This window comes from Vitis riparia, chromosome 15, assembly GCF_004353265.1.
Source record: "Vitis riparia cultivar Riparia Gloire de Montpellier isolate 1030 chromosome 15, EGFV_Vit.rip_1.0, whole genome shotgun sequence".
Taxonomy (NCBI): Eukaryota; Viridiplantae; Streptophyta; class Magnoliopsida; order Vitales; family Vitaceae; genus Vitis; species Vitis riparia.
The window spans coordinates 11,188,589-11,213,168 of record NC_048445.1 but is presented as its reverse complement, the minus strand read 5'-3'; the positions used below and the strand labels follow the sequence as shown (position 1 = coordinate 11,213,168).

The window sequence follows — 24,580 nt, the reverse complement described above, 5'->3', positions numbered from 1 at the left end:
ATTCTTTATTCGTTTTTTATCATTATAATTGTCATCAAATTATTATTTAAAACCCAAATCCTCAATTCTGTTAGATACTCATAACCCTCATCCATCATCAAACACCTATCTCTCTCGATATACCCATTTTGCCTCTAAACCCGCAACATCTTATTTATCTGCAAAATACCACAACTCCCTATTTCTCTACATAATACCCATTTTTGAAGAGTGTATAGACCAAAGACAAAATATCTTTATGAAGATACAGAATGATGAAAATGCAAATAGGGATGAAGATGCAGGGTTCAAACTCTCTAGATTTTTCATTTTTGTGGGTTTTGATCCTCTTCTCTCCTCCACCATCTCTATTCCAATATTACCTTTTTTTCCATTACCACATAAATAGCTTAGTCTCAACATGATCTTGGAGTCGTCTCAAAGTTTCTATGGGATTCACTCTGAGACTGTTTATTTATCTTCAATTCAACCGAGTTTGTTCACGAGCTGACAAAATATCCAACTCGGGTATCGATCTAGTATCGACCATGGCTGAGGCGAATACGACTCGACCGAGTCGTACTAGTCTCAATCGAGATTTTGAACCTTGGTTTGGCTGCCTAGAAAATATTGGAAATTGAAGGAAAAGAAAAAAAAATAGTAAAGTTTAACGTTTTGCTTGTTCTTTAGTTGTAGCAGAAACTACAAAGCAAACTGTTGCGTGGAAGTATTTTCAATTCTTTTATTTTATTCAGATTTTCTCGACAAACAAATAGAGCATAGGTTTTTAGTTTACTCGGTATCATTGTAAAAAAAAATGAAAACTTTATTTTTTTTTCAACTTTCCCACATTTTCTCGATAACCAAACACAACCACATTATCAAACATAACCACAAAACTTATAAACAACACCCGAGGGCAATGGTGTCTCGAATCTGTACTTCACATTCTTCCTATCGATGTTGATGCAAGGAGCTCCACTCCATGGTGAACCGGTAGGAAAATGGGTTTTCAGGCCGAGAAAAAAATGAGTTTTGACTCATAAAAGAAATGGGTTGGTGAAATGAGTTTTCATTTCTCTTCAAATATAAAATACTATTTTTTTTCCATTCTCAATCTTGTTTGTTCAAAAGTGTCGTAAAATTAGAATTATTTTCTAATATACGACATTTTAAAAAATAATTCCCCCATTAAGTGTACATTCATAAAAAAATCCGTCGGACTGTGACCCCGTGGCAATAAATATTGAATAATAAATAACTTACTTTAAAATTTTATAATAATGAAAAATTAATTGTGATTATTACATTCATTCCCATTAATCCCTTTAAACCAGCAGAACAGGAGGTAGAAGACTGAGAGCCCTGGGAAGAAAGGTCTCACCGAATTCAAATCCACCATGTGGAGAAACTCACAGAGTCTCTATTCAAAACTCGTTTTCTCCCGAAACCCTAACCCTAACCCTACTTTTCTCACTTCTTCATCCATTTCCTCTCTCGATGCCATTGTTAGACCATTCTCTATCGCCTCAGATGGAGCACGAACTGTCGGATCTACCATCAATACGACGTCGTTGTCGGCCAGAGACGCCGTCGACCTTGCTCGCCACTACGGTCGCTGTTACTGTGAGCTCTCTAAAGCTCGCCTCAGGTTGGGTTTTCAAAACTCGTAGTGGTTTTTGTTTGATTTTGGAAGCAAAATTCGGTTCAGTTTTGGATTTGAAAAGCAAGAATCGTGATTCGGATACTGTTTTGTTTTGTTTGTTCTGGATGAAATCAGTTGTGCAGATTTTCTCGAGAGAATAATTTTGGAGCTTACTGAATTAGATTTCCTCAACGCACCATTTTGTTTGACGAAAAATAAATGGAAATGAAAATTTGACTATGGTGTTTCATGTTGTTTTGGTTCTGGAGCGAAGCCAAATTTTCAGTAGAGTTAATAATGTTAAAAAGACGAGATTCACAATTTTATGTTTACTTCTCTTTTCGGCAATTTTCTCAAAAAATAAAAAGAAAAACCCTTTTGCTCAGAACTTTCCTGTAAACAATAGGAGCCTAGGGCTTTTTCTGATGTGCAAAGGAATTAGATTAGGAGCCTAGGGCTTTTTCTGATGTGCAAATGAATTAGATTAGGAGCCTAGAGCATTACGATCTCAGTTGTGATATTCAGGAGAAAAGAAGAATGGTTTTTTAGGTGTAAATAAAATATGTGTCATCCGCAAAACTAAGGCGTCCGGTTTTTTTTTCCCTTCTAAATTTTATTTTTCTTTGTTTTGTTTTGTTTCATTTATCTATTTATTTATTTTTTGGGTCTGAAGTCTATATGTTGGCCTAACGTAAGTCTTCTTGTCAAATAATATTTTGTCTTGATACAAAATGTAAGAAATAGAAATTCTCTTTGAAATATGATGTTTGAAGGGCACCTTTGTAATCAACTTTCAGGCAGATTTAGTCCTATTTAGACTTCTGAGAAAAAAAAAACCACCAATGTTGTGTAAACATGGTATTTTTAGGAATTATGAACTCTTCTATGTAAAACATATCCTAAGAAAATTTTATAGTTGTGGAAGAATAGTGTTTGATAGTAGAGGGGGCTAGAATTATATTGTCCATTTCAAGTTCTTATAGGCTATGTTTGGTTTTCGGAAAGTTCGAGGGAAAGAAAATAGTGAGGAAAAGTAAAAGAAACGGAAAAGTGAAGGAAAATATAAAATAGACTAAAAATCCATAAATTAATTTTTTATGGTGCTTCAAACTCATTTCATTTATTTTAACTCTTCTATATAAAGATTAAATAATTGAAAAATGTACAAGTTTCTACCTAATTTAAATTATATTTTATTTTCTTTCATATTTTCCATAGTAAAACCAAATATGGGAAAACACCCTATTTGACAACCCAATTCTATTGCCAACTCCTCCAGATTATCAATCATCCCCATTGGGTTGAGCTCACTCCTATCATCCAACCAACCCACTTTTGCCTAAAACCCATCTTCTCCATGACATCTAGAAGAAACTCCAATTACAATGATCATAAGTCTTCTCTATATCAAGTTTACAAATGATTTTAGGAGTGGAGCTCTTTAGCCTCGAGTCAATGGCCTCGTTAGCAATTAGGGTTGTGCCTAAAATTTGTCCTCCTTCCACAAAGGCATATTGAATATCGAAAACCACTTTGCCAACAATCCTTTTAAGCTTATTAGTTAGAACTTTGGCTAAAAGCTTATATAAACCCTCTATCAAACTAATGGGTCTGAAATCTTTTAAATCCTCTATGCCCCTTTCTTAGGAATCAAGACCAAGCAAGTAGCATTTAGACTCCTTACATAGGAACCTTGCTCAAAGAACTCTCTAAAGAATCCCATCACCTCTTGCTCAACAAAATCTCAGCATTGCTCCCAAAAATACAAAGTGAAACCATTTGGTCTAGGAGCTTGTCCCCTTTTAAGCTAGATAAGGCAAAAAAGACCTCCTTTGAGCAAGGAGCCTCCTATTCCCTTGCATCTGCACTCTCTAAACAAGAAAAGACCATTCTATTAATGTTGGGCCTCAATCCCCTGCCCTTTGAAAAGAGACTACGAAAAGCATTCACAACACCAACCTTAAACTCCACACACTCGAAAAACTAGACCTTTTCTACTCTGATTCTAGCTAAATAATTTCTTGTTTTGTGAGCATTGCCCATCTTGTGAAAAAAAAAATAGTATTCCTATATCATTCCTTCAACCACGAAACTCAAGACTTTTGCCTCCAAGAGATTTCCTCCATTAATGTCAATTTGGTTAAATCTTCCAAAGCGTGTCTCTTAACCTCTCTCTCTTCAAAACTAAGGACAAATTCCCTCTTCTTGAGGTCCTCAAAAGCAAATTGCTTCATTGCATCTTCCTTCCTAGTTGTGACAAAACCAAACACATCTTTATTCCACGCTTTTAACTCCTTTTTCTACTCTTTCAACTTCCAGGTTGTGAGAGTCTCTCACCATAAAGCTTGTCCACTAAGCTTTAACTTGCTCTATGAACCCCTCTTTTAGGCACATGTTCTCAAATCTGAAGGGAGTTCTTCCCTTTCTCATCTCTCCACCATCTAACAAAATTGGAACACGATCCAAGAATGGTTTAAGGAAAATACTCTAGAGAATATTGCTAAACTGACTCCCAATCTTTAAGCACAAGGAACCTATCCAGTCTTGATACAAAACGATTATTCAAATCCCCGCACCAAGTAAAGGGCCTCTAATCAGAGGTAAATCCCTTAGATTCAACTCCTTTATAATCTATGAGAATCATCTTATAGATGGAGAGCCCTTGGAACAATTCCTCTTTTCCTCAAGGTATCTAACTATGTTGAAGTCCCCTCCAACATATCAAAGGTCATTGCATAATCCCTTGATATTAGCCAACTCAACCCAAAAAGCCTCATTATCCCTCTTGAGAATAAGACCATGCACCCTTGTAAACAACCACTTAAAATTGTCCTCACAATTCTTAAAACAACAAGAAATGGAGAAAGCACCCACCTTTGTCTCTATGAGCTCCAAAACCATGTTATCCTAGAACACTTCTGCACCCCCTAATGCTCCCCAGGCTTCCACCACTCTCCAATCAAGAAATCTGCTTGCCTCTAAGCTCCTCACCATCTGAGTCGACATCTTCTGAACTTTACTTTCTTGTAGACAAACCAAATCAACTCTTTGAGACCTTATTAAGGATTTTAAACTCTTTTGTTTGTCTCCATTAGTTGCCCTTCTAACATTCCATGAAAGAATTTTTAACTTCATTGATTAACGGAAACAATATCTGCCCACTCTTAACACTACTTTTCTCCTTGGTCGACGTCCTGTCATAGTTAACTGAGCATGACAACTTTCTTAGCTCTTTGTATCTTCTCAACAAGGGATTCAACTTGCTCTTAATCCTAGAAGTTGAAGCTTTATTACCCCTTCAAGCCTCCATTATTTTAACCAAGGCCAAAACCTCCTTTTCAAACCCTCTATAGGCAACCTTAAAAACCTACTAAACTCCAACAACTTATTCTCAAGCCAATCAATCCTTGAAACCACTCTATTGAGGTCCATTGCAAAAGCCTTCCTTGACTGAGTTTCCAAATGCTTGGTAAGCTCTAGCGGACTCCCATTTGGAAGGACCACCTTCAAAGGACACTTAGAAACGGTCTCCACATTTAACTCCCTTGAAGACGCTCTCTTCAAACAAGCCTCAGTCAACACAACTCCCAAAAAAAGAGAGAGAAGAAGAAGAAGAGACCCCACCCCTTGTAGAAGTGGAAGGAATTGACGCACCTGAAAACCTTGCCGCCTCCTCCAAGAGGGCCTCCTTGGTTGCTGTTGTCAACATTGCCATACTCGCTCGGTCCACTTTTGAGGACAAGACTGACTGAACAAAAAGGGGGGCTTCACTCCCATCACCCTCACTTTTTGCAGCGTAGGGCACAAAAACGCCTGAAGATGGGATGCGACAAGGTGATTGACCTTTGATTTAAGGAAGGCAAGACTGGGCCTCCACTAAAGCATCCATTTTCTTGGCCTCAAACCAAAGAACTCTTGGATGGGCCTCTAATAAACCCAAAAGAACCTTCTTCGCTTGGCTTCCTTCACAAAAGAGAGGGCCCAAATTTTCTAAAGGGGCCTCAGTCTGTTGAGCCCTACTAGCCCCCTCTGCCATCCCTAGCTGAGGGCTTAAGCTAGGCCCCACTTTAGGCACCAATTTTATGCAGTCCCAGATGACTCCCTAATCGACATGTGATTCGCCACCTTTTTAGCCAAACCCTCTTCCACACATACTCCCCCCTTAGCACGTGGAGAGCACACACCATCTTCTTCCACCTCCGTTTTCTCTGCAACCAGTGTTTGGAACCTGGATCTCGCACCATAACTGAATGGTGTAGAGTGACAAGCCCACCACCACATTCAGCAAAGCCAGTGCAAGTCTACTGTCAGAATTGACTAAAACTCTGGCCCACTGCAAATTCTGCTTGAATGTGGTGTCTTCATGTTCTGCCACTAAACCCCCGCAAGTGTTCCCCAACTTTTTGAACATACTCTTATTCCAAAGGTGCAAAGAAATCCCATTATCCTCTCCCAATTCTCCTTAGCATTAACTCCTTTTCTATAGCAACCTGCAAAGGAGACCATCTGTCCAGAAAAAAAGGCTTGCCTGCAAACACCTTGTGCCCACTTCAGAGAGCCTTCTCTATGTCAGAGGACAACTCAAATTCAAACAAATGAGAGAACTTGAAGGACTTTTGTATAAGATCTTGAGACTCAGCACTACAACATGCAGTTGCAGGATTTGATATGTACTGACCATGAAGCAATATATATTAACTATACTGAGTATAAAATTGATTTATAATTCAAATTCAAACAAATGAGAGAACTTGAAGGACTTTTGTATAAGATCTTGAGACTCAGCACTACAACATGCAGTTGCAGGATTTGATATGTACTGACCATGAAACAATATATATTAACTATACTGAGTATAAAATTGATTTATAATTCATTCATATATTTTCTTTCCTGATAAGAAACCAAAAATTTGTTTAAATCAAATGAAACAATTTCAAGATGAGAGTGAGGTATGTGCACTAAAATAATATCAGTTCTTGGGATGCTAAAAACTTATCCCTGTTTTTTAAAATGTTTGCATCGAAATGTTTATGTAAAAGTGGTAAGATTTAGGGGGTTCCACTGGCCTTTGACTTGCTGTGAAGTGGTAGGGATGCCAATCCTGGTGGTTATTCAATGGATAGAGAGATGCGTGCTAGCCCATGCAATACCTGTTCTATGATCTTGTAAGACATTTATCTTGTTGGGTGTTCTGTTTTTAGGTCTTATCATTATTGATTACTGCATAGATTAATAATCTTGAAGGTTTTAGTTTGTACTGAGGGAGATCTTAGTTGTTCTATTACGTCACAAGAGTGGAAGGCACGCTCTGCTCTTCTTTCTGATGGAACTCCATTTTTATGCCCATGTTGTGCATTCTACATTAACTTGGGTTGATTTTGATGCCTCTCTTGGAATAAAGGTGGTTAACAAGTTGTTATCTGTGTATCTATGAGTGTTAAAAAATCAGTACTTGTTGGTGTATACAGGATCCTCCTCTCTTTATACTTGGGCCTTGACTGTTGAGTGAATGTTTGAAATCATTTTAAAAACTTCTTATGCCGTACCTTTTGTTTGACATTCTTTCCAGCATGCTGGTTGTAGCAACTTCTGGGACTGGATTTGTTCTTGGCAGTGGCAATGTCATTGATTTTGGTGGACTTTTTTGGACTTGTGCTGGTACCATGATGGTTGCAGCATCTGCTAACTCCTTAAATCAGGTTTCTTTTGAACTGATTATTATTTTTTTTCCAATCACAATCATTTTCATATTACAAGTACTGTCTGTGTGTGTGTGCGCGCGCATGCGCATGTGCATGCGTGCATGTGCTAGGCTGCTTGAATTTTCAGACTAATCTTTGCATTTTGTATTGTTAGGTGTTTGAGATAAATAATGATGCTAAAATGAAGAGAACAATGAGAAGGCCGCTACCTTCTGGTCGCCTTAGTATACATCATGCAGTCACCTGGGCTTCTTCTGTTGGTGTAGCTGGCACTGCTATTTTGGCATGCAAGGTGGTGCCATAAACTCTATTGCCCCTTTTTTCATGTCATTCCATAATACAAATGCAAAATAATCTCTTGTTTTTTGATATCTTGAATATTCTATTAATTGGACTCATGTTGCATGTTCTATGACAAGGTTGTTGCAGGCTAACATGTTGGCAGCGGGGCTTGCAGCTTCTAATCTTCTTCTTTACGCCTTTGTATACACTCCATTGAAGCAAATTCATCCAGTGAACACCTGGGTTGGAGCTGTTGTTGGTGCTATTCCGCCACTGCTTGGGTAATTTTTTCTTTACTGTGGGTTTGTCTTCTTTAGTTGCAGTTGTGTCTCATAGGACTTCTAAGAATTTGTTCTTAGGCTCTAAGTTCTTCCTTGATAGTGCACAACATTGTCAATGTCCTTTTATCCTTGTTTGCTAGAATGCCACTAAATTATCTACATCATTTTTGCAATAGAATTAATTCCTTGGTGATTTGTGGAGAGAGTCTTAAGGTTTTAAGTTTTGGTTTGCAGAAAGAATGTTTTTTAAGGATTTTCTTTTTTGTGGTGTGCTACGGATGAAAAACAAATCAACTGAATGAGGCCTCATAAAATTCACAGCTGGCATGTCTACTAGTAGAAATAGTCATTTGTGGAGTTGGATACTTGGAATCACCATCTTTTCATGTTGCTCATCCCTTGTATTACCAAAGTGATCTGCATAGAAGTTTCCCTGTAAGGGTGTGAACAATCTTGCAGTCCCATCTCATATACATTAAGGGTATGCTTATTTTGTGAGTTTCTTAATTGGGGAACGAGTACGTCATTTTCAGATATAAAGATTATCATGTTTGGGGTATAGATAAGAAATTTTGATTTCCTTGGATGTGAGATCCCCTCCAAAATTGGGGCAATCTCTTACCATCTTAGTTTGTTATTTATTTATTTATTTTTTAATTCCAATTCATAACAAATGAAAGTAAAAGAAGACTGGATAAGCCATTTTTATTTATAAATAATCTAATTTTTATAAACATTATTTTAAAGATTGTTATGTAAATTCGATTAATTCTCTAGTGGCTGCTAAGATAATCAAATGCTACAATGGAAATATAACTTGACCAGAATCTCAAAATCCTAACTTTTAACTTAATGTTAGAATGAGAATTTCATATCCATTATATTTTGGGGATCCATTTCTGGAAATATGATTTGTATTCCCTAATTAGGAACCAGCGAACCAAACATGCTCTAAATGACTTAAATTCTTCCATTGGCGCTTGTAGTCAGTTTCTTGTTTTTTCTCCTTGAATGAGCTTTACCACCTCTTTCTGAATTAAACTTTCTAAATCAGATTTAATAATCATCCTTGGATATTTTTGATCCATAGAAGTTAAAGCCCTAGGAAGATACTCGGGGCTCAACTACATAGCTTGTGCTGATACCTATGTTTACTTTCCCATATAGCCTCACAGTAAAACTGTCATTGAAGTCTTTGCAAGCTGAACTACAACTATACGGAGTATCTGCCCTTGGCACATGCATCAGTATTTAATGCAAAAAGTTCCATTTTTCCTCCATTCTCCCCTTACCCTAGAGTTGTAGTAGAGTACTTTTGCTACTAGTATCTCTTGTAGATGTTCCTGATATGATAGTTTTTTCTTTTTTGGGTATTGATAGGTACCATATAGGTAGGGCTCCTATGGGGTTTAGTGTGGATTGGGGATACCATCCTCACATCCTTGTGGGTTATTTGGCTTGAAAGGAATGCCTAGATTTCTTCATGGATAGGGTTTTTTAATTGAAAATATATATCATTTTTTTGGTGGAAAGGGATGACTGGATTTTTAAGGATAAAATGTAATTATTGACTGCATTATGGAAGATAATATGTTTTCTCACATCTCTGTGGATGTTAGTTACCAAGGTGAGAGTTCCATTTAATATCATTTTGGATGATTGAGTTCAATCTGCCCTCCAATTAGGAGGGTGGTGGCACTGGTGGGCATAGAAGCTGAGTTAATTTCTGTATCGGTTTGGGTTTTAAAACTTAACTTCGGAGAATGTTCTTTGGATAATTCGCATTAGATCAATATTGGAGAACGCACTGGAAGGAGGTGAGACTTTGTGTGAAAATGACATTTTTTTATTTATGAAAACAGAATGTCATTTTGGATTGTAGTCTTCATGGTTGTTTAAGATCATACTTAACCTAACCTAGCTTTTTGAACCAGTTTCTTGTCTGCTTGTGCCCATGGTATCAAATGCATGCATGTGCATACAAACATTCTGCATATCATATCCACTGGCTATATATCTGATCTGACATGCTCATGCCTATCTGTTTTGGGTTTTAGGTGGGCTGCAGCTGCCGGACAGGTTTCACTCAATGGAATGATTCTTCCTGCTGCCCTCTATTTTTGGCAAATACCCCATTTTATGGCCCTAGCATACTTGTGTCGTGATGATTATGCTGCTGGGGGGTATGCTCCTAACTGCATTTAGTATTTTGAATGCATGAAGTTAAATGCTATGTCCATGCTTTATCATATTCCTTGTTGTCAAAGTCAGAGCTGTGGCTTTGGGATATACTTCATGGATCTTGTCCCATTTGGCTGTATAGGAAGAATTCTTCAGCAAGGGATGTGTTTAGCCATGTTCTATGTAACCTTTTGCCTTATGTGTTATAAGCTGAAAGTTGATAAACATATGTAACCTGGTGGCATGATCCTTAATATCTTTTTATTATGAACATTGATGAAATTTATGACTACACATTACCAGAAAAGGGTCTTCGGTTGGACAATAGGGATTTTATCACCTTGTTGATTTTCTGCATACATCTTATAAAGAAGCTGGAATGCTTGCATGGCATGTCCAGTGAGTTTGCAGCATGCTTTCACTTTTTGCTTTTTGACCTTCTACTCATTTCGTCTTTTTTATGCATTTAGGTATAGAATGCTTTCTTTTGCTGATGCATCTGGTCGGAGAACTGCAGTGGTGGCTTTGAGGAACTCCCTGTACTTGATTCCATTGGGTTTCATAGCCTATGATTGTGAGTTACATTTTCCCAATTGTAAAGGATTTTTGGTTGGAAATTTTTGTTGTCTTTTTATTTGTTCTACTTGACAAGTTCTAAACAATATTTCTTAGTAAATTCTGAAAACGTGCAAGTCCCTACTCAATAACACAAAAAGCAAGTGAAGGAAAGTTGATGTGAGAATTAGAGCTAGTGCACCCTTGAATTAGTGAAACATGATTTAATCCCCTCAAAGTCCTTTGATTTTTCTGTAGAGGTGGGGGGGAAAGTTGAGAGGCATTATTGAGGAAAGGGGAAGAGGCCTTTCAGCTTGGATTAGGTTTGGGGATTTGAGTTTATGCTGCTTGTTGGAAAGGGTGGAAACTTGTTGTAGAGACGAAGGCTTGGTGAGGTGGAGTAAAGCTTGGGAGGAGGGTTAGAGAAAGTTCAAGATGGAGTGTTGTTAGAATGGGGTAGGGAGGCATTTATTTTGTTTAGTTGTGACTGAGGAGGCGAAGAAGTATTTGTTGATTTTCCTAAAGGGAATGGCCTCCATGGGGGGTGGTCTGTTTTGTGTGGAGAAGCTTCATTTTCTAGGAGTCATTCCCTTAGGAGAGATTAGAGGAGTGGTCTCCCCTATAGAGGCGAGGAGTAATCCGAAGGAGGGGACTGTTATTGGGACTTTTGTAGATGCATTTAGGAAGGATCTGACCATGGTGGGAGAAGCCATTTGGCTTCAGCTAGGGGAGAGTGAGATGAAGTGTAGGGAGGAGCAATTGAGGTGGTGTTTGGTAGGGTGGTTTGTAGAGGTTTCAGACCCGCTACTTGATTTAATTTCGTTGAAAAGTTTGGTGACTAATGTTTGGTCTTTGAAAGGAGGGGTTGAAAATCTCAGTCTTGGGGGGAGCCCTGCATTTGTTTGATTTTGACGATAGCTCCACCTAGTTTTTCATTGGTGGTCGGTCCTAAGAAGTAGTAGCAGTGGTTCTTGTGGGCTAGAGGAAAGGGGAGGTGGGGAGGGTGGTCCACATGCCGACGTAGGAGTGGGAAAGGAAGGGCAACCCTGTTAGTGTGCAGGCGTTGACGTGTTGCAGTTCAGTGGTAGGATTGCTCATGCAGGAAAGGTTGCAACTTTCTGTTTTGCAAAAGTTGTAGGAGGGTGGGAAGACTAAGGAGCCTATGAGAGGCATACTGCCAGAGAAAGAGGTGTCAATTTTGTTGATCCTTGTGTTAAGGGAGGCTTTGGTGGGGTTGAGTTAAGGACTTGGAGTTTGGGCCACTAGAGGATGGGTGGGTCCCAGGAACCTAGAGGTTGTGTTTCCTTTTAGGCCTAAGGCCTTAGTGGGCCTGCTGCTTTAGAGACCTCTTCGATTTGATTATGAAGTGGTGGGAGCATTAAGAGTGGGGCTATTCCTATGAAAGGTTAAGTTTGGTAGGGGGGGTGGTCTTAAGGGAGGGCTGTGTTTTATTAGAATTGGCTAAGGGAGAAAAGGGTTCGCTAGGGCTTCGCAAAGGGAGTTGTTTTTCTACAGAGGCTCAAGTGACCTTAGCAGAGGAGTTGTGTTGGAGATGTGGTTGAGAGGTAAGGGTTGTTACCAACATCGGTGCCGACATGCTCCTGTGTGGCAATCACCGACAAAGCCCTCATGGCAGAGGCGAACAGGTATCCTAGCCCTTCTTTCTCTTCTTTGGGGCTTTTGGACTCTAGGAGCTAACCGCTAAGGATGTTGCTTAAAGATGGTAGTCTGTTGGAGATTTCAAGAAGTTTTGTGAAGGATCCTTCAGGTAAGGAGTTGGTGGTTAGGGCTGAGGAGCTAGAGCCCTCTAAGGCCATGGAGCTTGCTTGCGATTTGAGGGGGAGGATCTTGATAGCTTTCCTAGTAAGTTTGTCAACTTTAGCGGCTATGTGGGGATACTAGTTGCAGGGTTTGAAAAGGAGATCAACTCCCTTCTAAATAAATTGGAGTCATGAAAAGGGCATGGGATTAAGTTCTCAAATGGAAAGGCAAATCTTCCATTGGCATCCCATTTTGAGAGGAAAATCCAAAAACCAGTGTTCGGTTAATTACAATAGTTCTCCGCTCACTGTCAGGGGAAGGGGGAGGAGCATTGGGGATTCAACACTTGTTTTGCGAGGTTGTTGTTTTGTTTTTAGTGTTTGGTTGAGGGTTTTGGGTTGTGGTTGGGTTTCGGGGGCGGGGGAGGGTGGTAACTATGTCAAGGTTGTGCTTCTAGTGGTGGTTTCTCTCTATTCTTGGGTTCTCCTGATATGGTAAACCTAGCTCTCTCAGGGTTGGTTGTTTGGTTTGGGTGGTTGGTGTTTGCTTTGCCTTTCCTTTCTCTTGCTTGCCTTTTAGCCTTTTTTTTGTAGACTTTGTGTGTACTCTGTTGCATCATTTTGCAAGCGCTTTTAATATATTTTCCTTATTTACCTATCAAAAAAAGTTAAGAACTTTAACCTTGGTCAAATCCATTTGTATTATTGAGTGACTTTTGTGATTTTTAAGTGCCTTATTTGGACTACTGAAGCGATTTCTGTGTAAAGTGAACCCTTTTGCTTTTATTTGTTTCTTCTGAAACTTAATGAACTTCTTGAATTACAACGAACTTGCCAGTCCAATTACTAAAGCATGTAACTGTGTTATTTCGTTTCGTGTGCGGATATTTCTTGCTGGACTGTAAAATCATGTAATGACATCTTAATAATCATTGTCAGGTTTCTAAAACTAAAAGATTAACATAGACTTTATGAGACTCTTGTTTTAATTTTATATGAAATTTGGCCAGTGACTTCAGAGTTTCAGTTCCTCCTTTTGTAAAATAGTTCCTCTTCTTAAGGTTTTTAATTACTTGTTATTTCAGATTTTGGAGGTGATTATCTTTCTCATTGAATTAATCCTGATGCATACATAGCCATTTTTTCCATCTTTTTTTCCCCTTTTAGTACAAACAATTGAAGTGATTTAGTGACTGGATATGCTAATATCATGTCACGTAATGTTTCATTTTCAAAATAAAGTTTGGGACATGTCTTCAGTTGTTTTTGCTCTGACTGTGTCGTAGCCTTGCCTTGTCAATTTCGATTGTACTTAAGTATTTTATAGTTTCCTCAGTGTCCTGGTTATACTTGCAAAATCCAGAATATAAAATCCGTGAATCTACATATCAGTTTATTTTAGCATGCAGGACAAGTGCTCATGTTCGTAGAGAGAATGCCAATTAGCATTATTGCTTTTTACATGGTTGTTTGTAGGGATGACAATGAGACAGGTTTTTTAGGTTACTTGATTGTGCTACTACCCTTCTAAGGACGACTTTGGGAAGGAATAATCAGTGTAGATGCAGGTTTGGGATTTGCTTTAACCCGTTTCAGATTAAGGGCAGGTGTTTATAGTGCCTGCCTTGACTATAATTTTACTAAATCATTCTTTATGTTTTAAATATTTGCCAAATTACCATTAGATAAATTTCCCCAAATCTTAATCTGCTTGAGTTCTTCTGCACATTGCTTTCTCCACAGCTACAATAATGCTAGATGCCTTCTTTGCAACCATGGTGCCATCCCTCGACCACAACATCAAATATAATGCTTCGAGGAGTTCCAATACTCTCTCAATGTCATTTTCCATTACTTGGAGATTGATGTGTTTCTCTTTTCATTTTTTTGGCAATCAAACACTCTTTTTGGGGTTTTGGACCTTTGTTAATTTTTCTTTCAATTTTCCTAACAACCAAGTGTTTTGATTTATCTTGCTTTGGCTCTGCATGTGCTTGAATAAGTGAGAACACTAGAGTGATTAGAAAACATTTTACCTATCAGCTAAGTTTGCATATGACGATCTGATGGTTAAGTCAGCCATCATAGTGAGGATTCCTAAACAAAATAAGTATTGACAGTAGAATGCACATCTTCTTTGTCTTTTGCTTGAGTTTATATAAAGTAGTGGTGAGGTTTCACCCTCAATCTCACCTAACCTTATTAGGTAGACCCTAGTGCTTTAGTGTTTTGCATTAAATGTGGGTGAAGGGTTAGTAGAGATTGTTCTTTTGATCATTAAGGAGAGCAGTGCCACAACATGTTGCCATTAATGAAGACAAGACCTCTCACATGTTGCAATTGATGTGTGTGATGTCTTTTGTATGTTACAATTAATGTTACAACCATTAGGTACCACGTGCCATCTGTCTGACCTCCATCTTAAATCATTTTGAATAGTTTATTCCATTGTCACATTTTGATTGATTACTTGATGATTATCCGGTCTTCACATGCCTTTAGGGAGTTGTCAATGAGCATTGTTCTAGGCCCTTGCTTGCCAAATGGCACCTGAGATTTGGCCCACTTATCTCTCTCTCAATTTCTTGTGCTAGATTTTCTTAGAGCAGGAAAAATGATAAGTGGGCCCACATTTTCCTAGGATTTGGTGGCTAAAGGTTTGAGATTCGAAGGTTTTCTTTTTTGATATTCATTGGCTTGTTACACCTCTTCTTGGTTTTTCCTTTTTTTGGTAGGTGGGAGTGGGGGTATGTAAGCCCTTTGCTTTCACCCTCTTACCTTTTTTTCTCTCTCTCTCTTTAGTTTTTGTCTTTCTTCCCTTTAGTTTTCATTTTCTTCTTATAGGGCACTTCTTGTTCTCCCCCACCCTAATGGCTATGTTAAGAGTTAATGTCTCTCGGATGATAAAGGATTATGACATCCTTTCATCATCTAAGGTTGGTAGGTTTTGTCTTAAGGGTAGGTTAGAGGAACTCATTGAGGGGGGCATGTAACTCTTTATCAAACACTATGAAGTTAGTCTTCAATTCCCCATGCCTCTGCTATTCAAACTTTCTTTTTGCCTATGCTATGGGAGAGGAGTCCTCTTCGCTTTTAGGTTTTTTGGAATGGCTTGCCGTTCCTTAAGGGATGGTGTGTGTTTTGTTCATGTGTTTTTGCTTAGGCTGCTATGTATACTTCCTGTATGCTTTGTGGCTTTCTACCCCTTAATTTATTTGCGCTCACTTATAAAAAAAAAAAAAGTTTAATCCTAACATCATCATGTTTTAGTAACGGTCTTGGGTTGCTACATTGGCTTAGAATGAGACTTATTTCAAGTCATTTGCCTTGCATATTTCTTTTGGTGATCTTCATCTTTAGATGTTAGGGTTAGGTCATGTAATGTTCGTCTTAAACCTGTAGGATCCATGGGTAGTATTTGTCACAAAGGGTCCATGCCCGAACTCTTAGGCAATTTCTATCCTAAGGGTCTAGGGGACAATTCAAGCAAATATTGTCCTATACTTGCTCAAACCCTTGATTAGTTTTCTTTTGGTGATCTTGATCTCTAGATGTTAGGGTCAGGTCATGTAGTGTTCGTCTTAAACCTGTAGGATCCATAGGCGGTATTTGTCACAATGGGTCCATGCTTGAGCTTCTGGGCAATTTCTATCCTAAGGGTCTAGGGGGACAATTCAAGCAAATCTTGTCCTAAACTTGCTCAAACCTTGGGTTAGTTTTTGTCTCAACTTCGCCTAGCCTAAATATCTGTGGGCCAAATCCTATGTGCCACATGGCAAGTAGGGTTGGGCAAGATGGAACGACATCTTGTCAACAATTTGAACTTTAAAGGCGAGTAAAGATTGGATGACCATCAAGTGGTAGGTTAAGTTGAGACAAGGGAGTAACCTGCTAGGATGTTTCGGGAGGAGGGGTGGCAAATTTAACATGACTAAAAAATAACATAAAATTAATGAGTTTGGGGTTGTAATATTGTTCTCAACTCATATAACTTGTTTAACTAATGATTCTTGTTTAGGTTTTAATCATAAATTTGTTTAACTTATGTAGTTAATCATGTCAAAATGGCATGATTAAGACACGATCCGTTTACCACTTGTTTAACATATATAAATTTATTATCTTTATATATTTTAAAATTTTTTAAATGTTTTATCCTTTACTTATAAATATCGCATAGTTAAATTATTAAGCTAATTAAAACAAAATTTAATATATTTTAATAAAAAAAGTTTAATATATTAAAAAATTACATAAAATTATAAAACAAATGTAAGATTAAGAGATTACTTTATCTTCTATCTTATAAACATCTTATAATTAAAAATTTTAAATTAAATTAATTAAAGTCAAAACCAAAACAAAAAAATGTTTTGAGAGTTAAAAATTAAAAACAATGAAAAAATTTGTTTGAAATAAGATTTTATACATTTAAAATCTTAAACAAGTTAGCTGATTATAATTATTTTAATTTTTTTTGATAGGTTGATTATAATTATTTTAATGGGTTTAATAAGTTATAATCATGTTAATGAGGTTTTAATGAATTTAATCAATTTGAATCATGCTAACGGGTTATTTGTGTCAATCTGTGCACAATCTAACCCAACCATGTTTATCAAATGGTTTACACAGGTTGTGTTGTGTTACTTGTATAATAATGAGTTGTGTTCATGTAGAGTCATTTTGACATGATTATTAAATTGGTCATGTTCATGTTGATTAAATTTTTAGTATTTCTTACTTCATGACATGAACATGACATATTGCCATATCTATTTAGGATGGAGGCCAGATAGGCAACACTTGATATGGTAAATTGCTATGTCTTCTAAATTAATTGCGACATGTAGAAGACATCCCAAGTATTAATTGTGACATGGTAGAGTGCTATGTCTTTGTTTCTGACGACATGTTGCAGTACAGTCATGAAATGGACTGATTATTGTTATTAACCCTTTACTTGTATTTAATGTGACTGAAGCAAAAGGGGCTCCTTAACCAAATAAAGTGAGATTGAGGAGGGTCACACCTCCCCATAGTTTATAAACCCAAGCGAAAGGTGCAAGGAATGAAAGTATTCTATTCTCAATACTTTTTTTTTTTCTACCTTAGATTTTGACATTCAATGCCATGACTAACTCAACCATCAGAATGCCATTAGTCAACTTAGTTTTTTAGTATTAATGTGTTTGCCAATCATTCTTGGCTTATTCCTCCGCTGAGATGTGCAAAGATAGGGTAGGGAAAGTTGTAATTAATCAGTGCCATATGTGAGAATATCATACAAGGCCAAATCCAATTCAACATGGTGTAGACTTCAGCAAGCACAGAAGACTAGTCGCAAGTGGTACAACTTCAGGAGCAATTAAATGGCATCAAAAGACGAATGAGTGAAAAAAAGAGAGGAGATGATGAAAAAGGTGAAGGAATTAGTAAAGTGACTGGCTGATGTGAGAAAACACGGGGCTAAGGGCATAGGTGTAAAATGAATTTCCTGTGAATTATCTTAGCAACCAAACAAATTTCAAAATTGGATTTCCCTTTGTTATTTCTTTGCCCTTTTTATTTTGAATATTTTTCCTCCCATTTTGTAGCTGAACAATTGGGGCAGCAGGCAGGAAAGGAGTTCCTTTACCCTCCCTGACTGGGTTATGAAACAGGGATGGGGCTGAAATTTGCCATAGGATAGCTTCAAGAGGGAGGGCCATCCTTAGTTGTTGGATGTAGTATTTGATGATTTTTTCCAAGTATCTTCTAGATCATAGATTGACTGAAATTGAATTATATTTTATGGACCAAGTTTGTACTTAGTGCATGTTATTTGCATGGCTCTTTCTGTTTTCTTATTTCCATTGCCATCCTTTGAGTTCAATTGCCATGAACTGATTGATTCTTGGAAGCAGTGCTATATGAATGTACAATTCCACTTCAGTTTGACTTGGTGATTACCACAGAGAGTTCACTGAACCATTTCTCTCTGCAGGGGGTGTAACTTCAGGATGGTTTTGTCTTGAATCATCACTCCTCACCCTTGCAATTAGTGCTGCAGCATTTGCTTTCTACAGAGACCGCACAAAACAAAAGGCCAGGAGGATGTTCCATGCCAGCCTCCTGTATCTCCCAGTATTCATGTCTGGGCTTATAGTTCACCGTGTGACTGATAACCAACAGGGCCTTGTCCAAGACAACTCCGAGAAGACGGTTGAGCTATCATCTTCCTCGGGCACTCTAGAACAGGAGAATGAAAATGTGAGAAGTCAGAACAAGGCAAGGTGGCCTGCAGCTGGGAGTCCAGCAAAGTCACCAGTGGCTTATGCGTCTGTGGCACCATTTCCTTTCCTGCCGGCTCCTATTTATTCGGCTGATTAATCTCTGTATATGCAGTTGAGTTTAATCTCTGTATATGCAATTAAGTTTATGTACAATAAAGATTAAGGTGGGGTGTCATCATGTACTTTCTCTTTCAGGTTGGCAACATTTTTCCGGATGTTGGGTTCGAAATAATAATGTTTGGTTTGGCCAGTTTTGGTTGAGTTTTACCTACAATGCGATCAGGTAAATCCATTCATTGTATAAGCGGCAACATTTATATGCAAATCAGTTAATTGCTTTTATCCTCTATTCTTTGGCGTACTTTCAAGTAACTCTCTAAACTTATTATTTTTCTTCCATTTTTTTTTTCATTTACCACTGTGATGTGATCAGCTGAATCCATTTATTGTATAAGCAGGAACATTTACATGCAAACCAGTTAATTGCGTTTATCCTTTATTATTTGAGAGTTGAGAGGAAACCTCACTTTCAAGTGACTCTCCATGCTTATTATTTTTCTTCTATCTTTTATTTTTCTTTTCATTTACTATTATGATTATTATTATTATTATTATTATTTGATATAGCCTAAGATTTTTTACCAAAAAAGAAAAGAAAAGAAAAGAAAAGAAAATATTCAAGTTTGATTTAGAACTCGTTTGATTGTGTTTTTACAAATGTTTTTAATCCTAAAATTACTTAAAAATATTATTAAGGTAAAAAAAAATAAGTATTTGACAATATTTTGAAAAATATTTTTGAAAATTTAATAAAAAATGTTTGAAGTGATTTTTAGAGAAAATACTTTGGAGGTGTGCTCTGTATAATAATGACGGGCTTTTTTAACTTTTGCGGCAATTTTAAAAAATTATAATTAAAAAATGGTAGTTTTGAAAATATTGACAGATTTACGGCAGTTTTGGCCACGTGGAAGGTGTCTTTTGAAGAGACACCTTCCACAATTTTCAAAATCATGAAAGAATTGAATTTAAGCTAAAGGTGTCTCTTGAAGAGACACCTTCTACAATTCCAGAAAATTTGATTTATATTAAAGGTGTCTTTTGAAAAAACACTTTCGACGTGGCAAAAAATCCAATATGCATTAAAGGTGTCTTTTGAAGAGACACTTTCCACGTGGCAAAAAATTCAATATTCATTAAAGGTGTCTCTTGAAGAGACACTTTCCACAATTTGAAAATTTTGAATGTCTTATAAATTTGATTTTAAAGCTAAAGATGTCTCTTAAAGAGACACCTTCTACAATTCCTAAAAATTTTAATTTATACCAAAAGTGTCTCTTGAAGAGACACCTTCTAGAATTCCAAAAAATTATATTTATACTAAATATGTCTCTTGGAAAGACACTTTACACAATTCCACAAAATCCAATATGTATTTTATTTGTGGAAATGATTTTAAAGCTAAAGATGTCTCTCTTTAATGTATGAAAATTGTGGAAAGTGTCTCTTGAAGAGACACTTTCAGTATAAACCCAATTTTTTTAAAATAATAGAAGGTGTCTCTTGAAGAGACACCTTCAATATAATTCCATTTTTTGGGAATTGTGAAATGTGTCTCTTGATACCTTCCGCAATTTTAAAAATATTGAGTTTATACTGAAAGTGCTTGTTCAAAAGACACTTTCCACAATTTCCATTCAAACAGTGGAAAATTTTGAATTTATGCTGACACCTTCCATAATCACAAAAAACTGAAATTATATTCGGACGCCTTTCATCATTTTTAAAAAATTGGGTTTATACCGAAAGTGTCTCTTCAAGAGACACTTTCAACAATTTTTCAGTGAAAAAAAAGATAGTATTTTTTATTTTTTATTTTAACAAATAAAAAGTGAAGAATCTCCTTGAATTTAAATTTGAATTTCAATTTCAATTTTAATTATTGCAGGTACTAATCTAATCAGGTTATTATTTTTTTATTTTGTTGCAACCCCCGTTTCATTCCCAAGTTTTTGCAATCCCCGTTTGATTCCTAAGAAAATCCATCCCCCATTTGCTTTCCGGGAAAGTCCATGCAAAACCCCTTAAAAAAACAAACAAAAAAATGTTTTTTTTTTTGCTCCATGCTTTTTGGATCTGTCCAGGGGTCTCTTTGCTTTTGTGCCATTGGATTTAAATTTCACAAACCCTCCACGATTTTTGAGCCACGCTGAAAAACACAACCTTTCCCCTCAAATCATGATCACAAAGCTTTTCCCTCAAATCATGATCAGATTACGCTGAAAAAATTGGACAGATACCCTGTGCGCGGGCTGGACTGGTAGGAAATATTGGGAAATTTTTTTTTTTTCAACTTTCCCACACTTTCTTGGCAACCAAACAGAATCACAACAAGCCGAACCACAAAAAAATTAAAACTTTCTCCATTATTTTTAGTCTACTCGGTTTCATTGTAAAAAAAAACAAAAACTTTATTTTTTTTACAACTTTCCCACACTTTCTCGGTGACCAAACACAACCACACCACCAAATATAACCACAAAACTTACAGAAAACACCGGGGGCAATGGTTTCTCAGATCTGCACTTCACTTCCCTCCTATTGGTGTTGAGGCAAGGATCTCCACCTCATGATCAACGTGCGGGATAGTGGGTTTTCGGGCAGAAGAGGTTTGATGCAGAGAAGAAAAATGGGAAGGGAAGAGAAGAAAAACGGGAAGGGAAATGAAAAGGGGGAATGAGTTTTTATATCTCATCCGACGTGTTATCCTACGTGTTCAAAAGTGCCGTAGAATTGGAATTATTTTCCAAACTATGGTATTTTAAATATTATTTTTTTTAAAAGCAGTATATTTATCAAGAATCCCCAAGATAGTTGGGGTTACTTATTATTCTCTACTCAAGAGGGTTGTTGGATGATTTCCGAATGAGCCTGCCAGGTTGTCTTCAAGAAGACACGGATTCTTGATAAATATAATGTTATTAAAAAAAATAATATTTAAAATACCATAGTTTGGAAAATAATTCCAAATCTACGGCACTTTTGAACACGTAGGATGAGATATGAAAACCCATTCCCCCTTTTCATTTCCCTTCCCATTTTCTTCTCTGCATCAAAACTCCTCTGCCCGAAAACCCATTATCCCGCACGCTGATCATGGGGTGGAGATCCTTGCCTCAACACCAATAGGAAGGAAGTGAAGTGTAGATCTGAGAAACCATTGCCCCCGGTGTTTTCTGTAAGTTTTGTGGTTATATTTGGTGGTGTGGTTGTGTTTGGTCACCGAGAAAGTGTGGGAAAGTTGTAAAAAAAATAAAGTTTTTGTTTTTTTTTACAATGAAACTGAGTAGACTAAAAATAATGGAGAAAGTTTTAATTTTTTTTTGTGGTTCGGCTTGTTGTGATTCTGTTTGGTTGTCAAGAAAGTGTGGGAAAGTTGAAAAAAAAAATTCCCAATATTTCCTACCAGTCCAGCCTACGCACAGGGTATCTGCCCAATTTTTTTTTATAAAAAAACATAAGCTATTTGGTAATCTGATCATGATTTGAGGGGAAAGGTGATCATGATTTGAGGGAAAAGTTTGTGTTTTTCAGCGTGGCTCAAAAATCGTGGATTTAGGGTTTGTGAAATTTAAATCCAATGGCACAAAAGCAAAGAGACCCCTGGACAGATCCAGAAAGAACGGAGCAAAAAAAAAAAAGCCTTTTTTTGTTTGTTTTTTTAGGGGGTTTTGCATGGACTTTCTCGGAAATCAAAGGAGGATGAATTTTCCCGGAAAGCAAATGGGGATGGATTTTCTTGGGAATCAAACGGGGATTGCAAAAACTTGGGAATCAAATGGGGGTTGCAACAAAATAAAAAAATAATAACCTGATTAGATTAGTACCTGCAATAATTGAAATTGAAATTGAAATTGAAATTTAAATTCAAGGAGATTCTTCACTTTTTATTTGTTAAAATAAAAAATAAAAAATACTATCCTTTTTTTTTTTGTTAAAATTAAAAACAAATAAGAAATATTTTTATTTGTTTCATTGCTCTCAACTATTGCAAGAAGGTATGTTGATCTTTAATAGGCAATCCACATACATCAGTTGAAGAAATTCCCTTTTCAAAATTCGAAATTTTCACTGAAAATTTGTTGAAAGTGTCTCTTGAAGAGACACTTTCAGTATAAACCCATTTTTAAAAAAATTATGAAAGGCGTCCGAATATAATTCCATTTTTTTTTAATTATGGAAGGTGTCAGTATAAATTCAAAATTTTCCACTGTTTGAATGGAAATTATGGAAAGTGTCTTTTGAACAAGCACTTTCAGTATAAACTCAATATTTTTAAAATTGTGGAAGGTATCAAGAGACACATTTCACAATTCCCAAAAAATGGAATTATATTGAAGGTGTCTCTTGAAGAGACACCTTCTATTATTTTTTAAAAAATGGGTTTATACTGAGACACTTTCCACAATTTTCATACATTAAAGAAAGACATCTTTAGCTTTAAAATCATTTCCACAAATAAAATACATATTGGATTTTGTGGAATTGTGTAAAGTGTCTTTCCAAGAGACACATTTAATATAAATCTAATTTTTTGGAATTCTAGAAGGTGTCTCTTTAAGAGACATCTTTAGCTTTAAAATCAAATTCATAAGACATTTAAATTTGTCAAATTGTGGAAAGTGTCTCTTCAAGAGACACCTTTAATGCATATTGGATTTTTTGCCACGTCGAAAGTGTCTCTGCAAGAGACACCTTTAATGTATATTGGATTTTTTGCCACGTGGAAAGTGTTTTTTCAAGAGACACCTTTAATATAAATCAAATTTTCTGAAATTGTAGAAGGTGTTTCTTCAAGAGACACCTTTAATTTAAATTCAATTCTTTCATGATTTTGAAAATTGTGGAAGGTGTCTCTTCAAAAGACACCTTCCACGTGGCCAAAACTGCCGTAAATCTATCAATATTTTCAAAACTATCATTTTTTAATTATAATTTTTTAAAATTGCCGCAAAAGTTAAAAAAGCCCAATAATGACAGATTGTGTTACATGGACAGTGTTTTTGGGTATCCTCCATTTTCCTTTCACTCTTTTCTTCCTATTTCACTTTCTTCTTCTTCTTCTTTCCCTCTCCACTTGAGTGGAGACTCCACAGGCCAAATGTTTTCATCACATTCAACATCATTGAACTATGCTCCAAGGCCATTTTGTTGTTCTTCATTTTTTTTAAATGTTTGATTAGCTTGAAATTTTTGTTAGGGTTTAGGTTTTGGGATTGTTTGGTTAGGAGGAAAGTCTTGGAACCTCACTTTCAAGTAACTTTCAATGCTTATCATTTTTTTTATTTTTTTTATTTACTATTATTATTATTATTTGATATAACATAAGGTTATTTACTAAAAAAAAGAGATTAAAGTTTGATTTAAAACTTGTTTGAGAGTGCTTCTTACAAATGTTTCTTAGTCCAAAAAACACTTAAGAAGTGTTTTTAACATAAAAAATAAGTGTTTGGTAATATTTTAAAAAATAATTTTGAAAATTTAGAAAAATAGTTGAAGTGATTTTAAGAGAAATGTTTCTTTTTTTTAAAAAAGGGAAATTATAAATGCATTCACCCAAACTCTCTTTGCATCCATCTTATTTACACATCCACTTGAAAACTTGTGAACACATCCACCTTACAATTTTAAAAAACCCAAAACACCATTCCCATCATTCAAATATTCTAGAATTACCCCCAAATGGTTTTCAATACCCTCCTTTTTTCCTTTTACTCTTTTGAATAGCATTTTTTGCTACGATTTGAGTAACAAATGGTGTCCCTCTACTTGTACCCTTAAATCCACAAGTATTGATTGAGGACCAGGAAACCACCCGACCTCATACATTTGTAACGGTCACAACGGTATTGTTAAA

The 24,580-nt window shown here is 36.4% G+C and overlaps 1 protein-coding gene across 2 annotated transcripts; it reads left to right on the top strand.

Annotated features, from left to right (window-relative positions):
- The first annotated feature begins 1,308 nt into the window (after positions 1-1,308).
- Positions 1,309-19,012, top strand: LOC117931589 (protoheme IX farnesyltransferase, mitochondrial). 2 transcript variants are annotated; one of them, XM_034852573.1, is made up of 7 exons: positions 1,309-1,630; positions 7,197-7,326; positions 7,484-7,621; positions 7,759-7,892; positions 9,950-10,075; positions 10,544-10,647; positions 18,375-19,012. In XM_034852573.1, the coding sequence occupies exons 1-7, from the start codon at positions 1,380-1,382 to the stop codon at positions 18,758-18,760; spliced, it is 1,269 nt and encodes a 422-aa protein (XP_034708464.1). In that variant the 5' UTR covers positions 1,309-1,379; the 3' UTR covers positions 18,761-19,012. The 2 variants fall into 2 exon arrangements, with proteins under 2 accessions (XP_034708464.1, XP_034708465.1); XM_034852574.1 differs by lacking the exon at positions 1,309-1,630 and adding an exon at positions 6,526-6,792.
- The last annotated feature ends 5,568 nt before the right edge of the window (positions 19,013-24,580 follow it).

What these genes read in the sequence shown, in the direction of transcription:
- LOC117931589 (XM_034852573.1), top strand. Translation starts at nt 1,380, where the DNA reads ATGTGGAGAAACTCACAGAGTCTCTATTCAAAACTCGTTTTCTCCCGA. An exon ending in CTCTCTAAAGCTCGCCTCAG is followed by an intron (nt 1,631 to 7,196) that starts GTTGGGTTTTCA and finishes CATTCTTTCCAG; the next exon opens with CATGCTGGTTGTAGCAACTT. An exon ending in CTGCTAACTCCTTAAATCAG is followed by an intron (nt 7,327 to 7,483) that starts GTTTCTTTTGAA and finishes TTGTATTGTTAG; the next exon opens with GTGTTTGAGATAAATAATGA.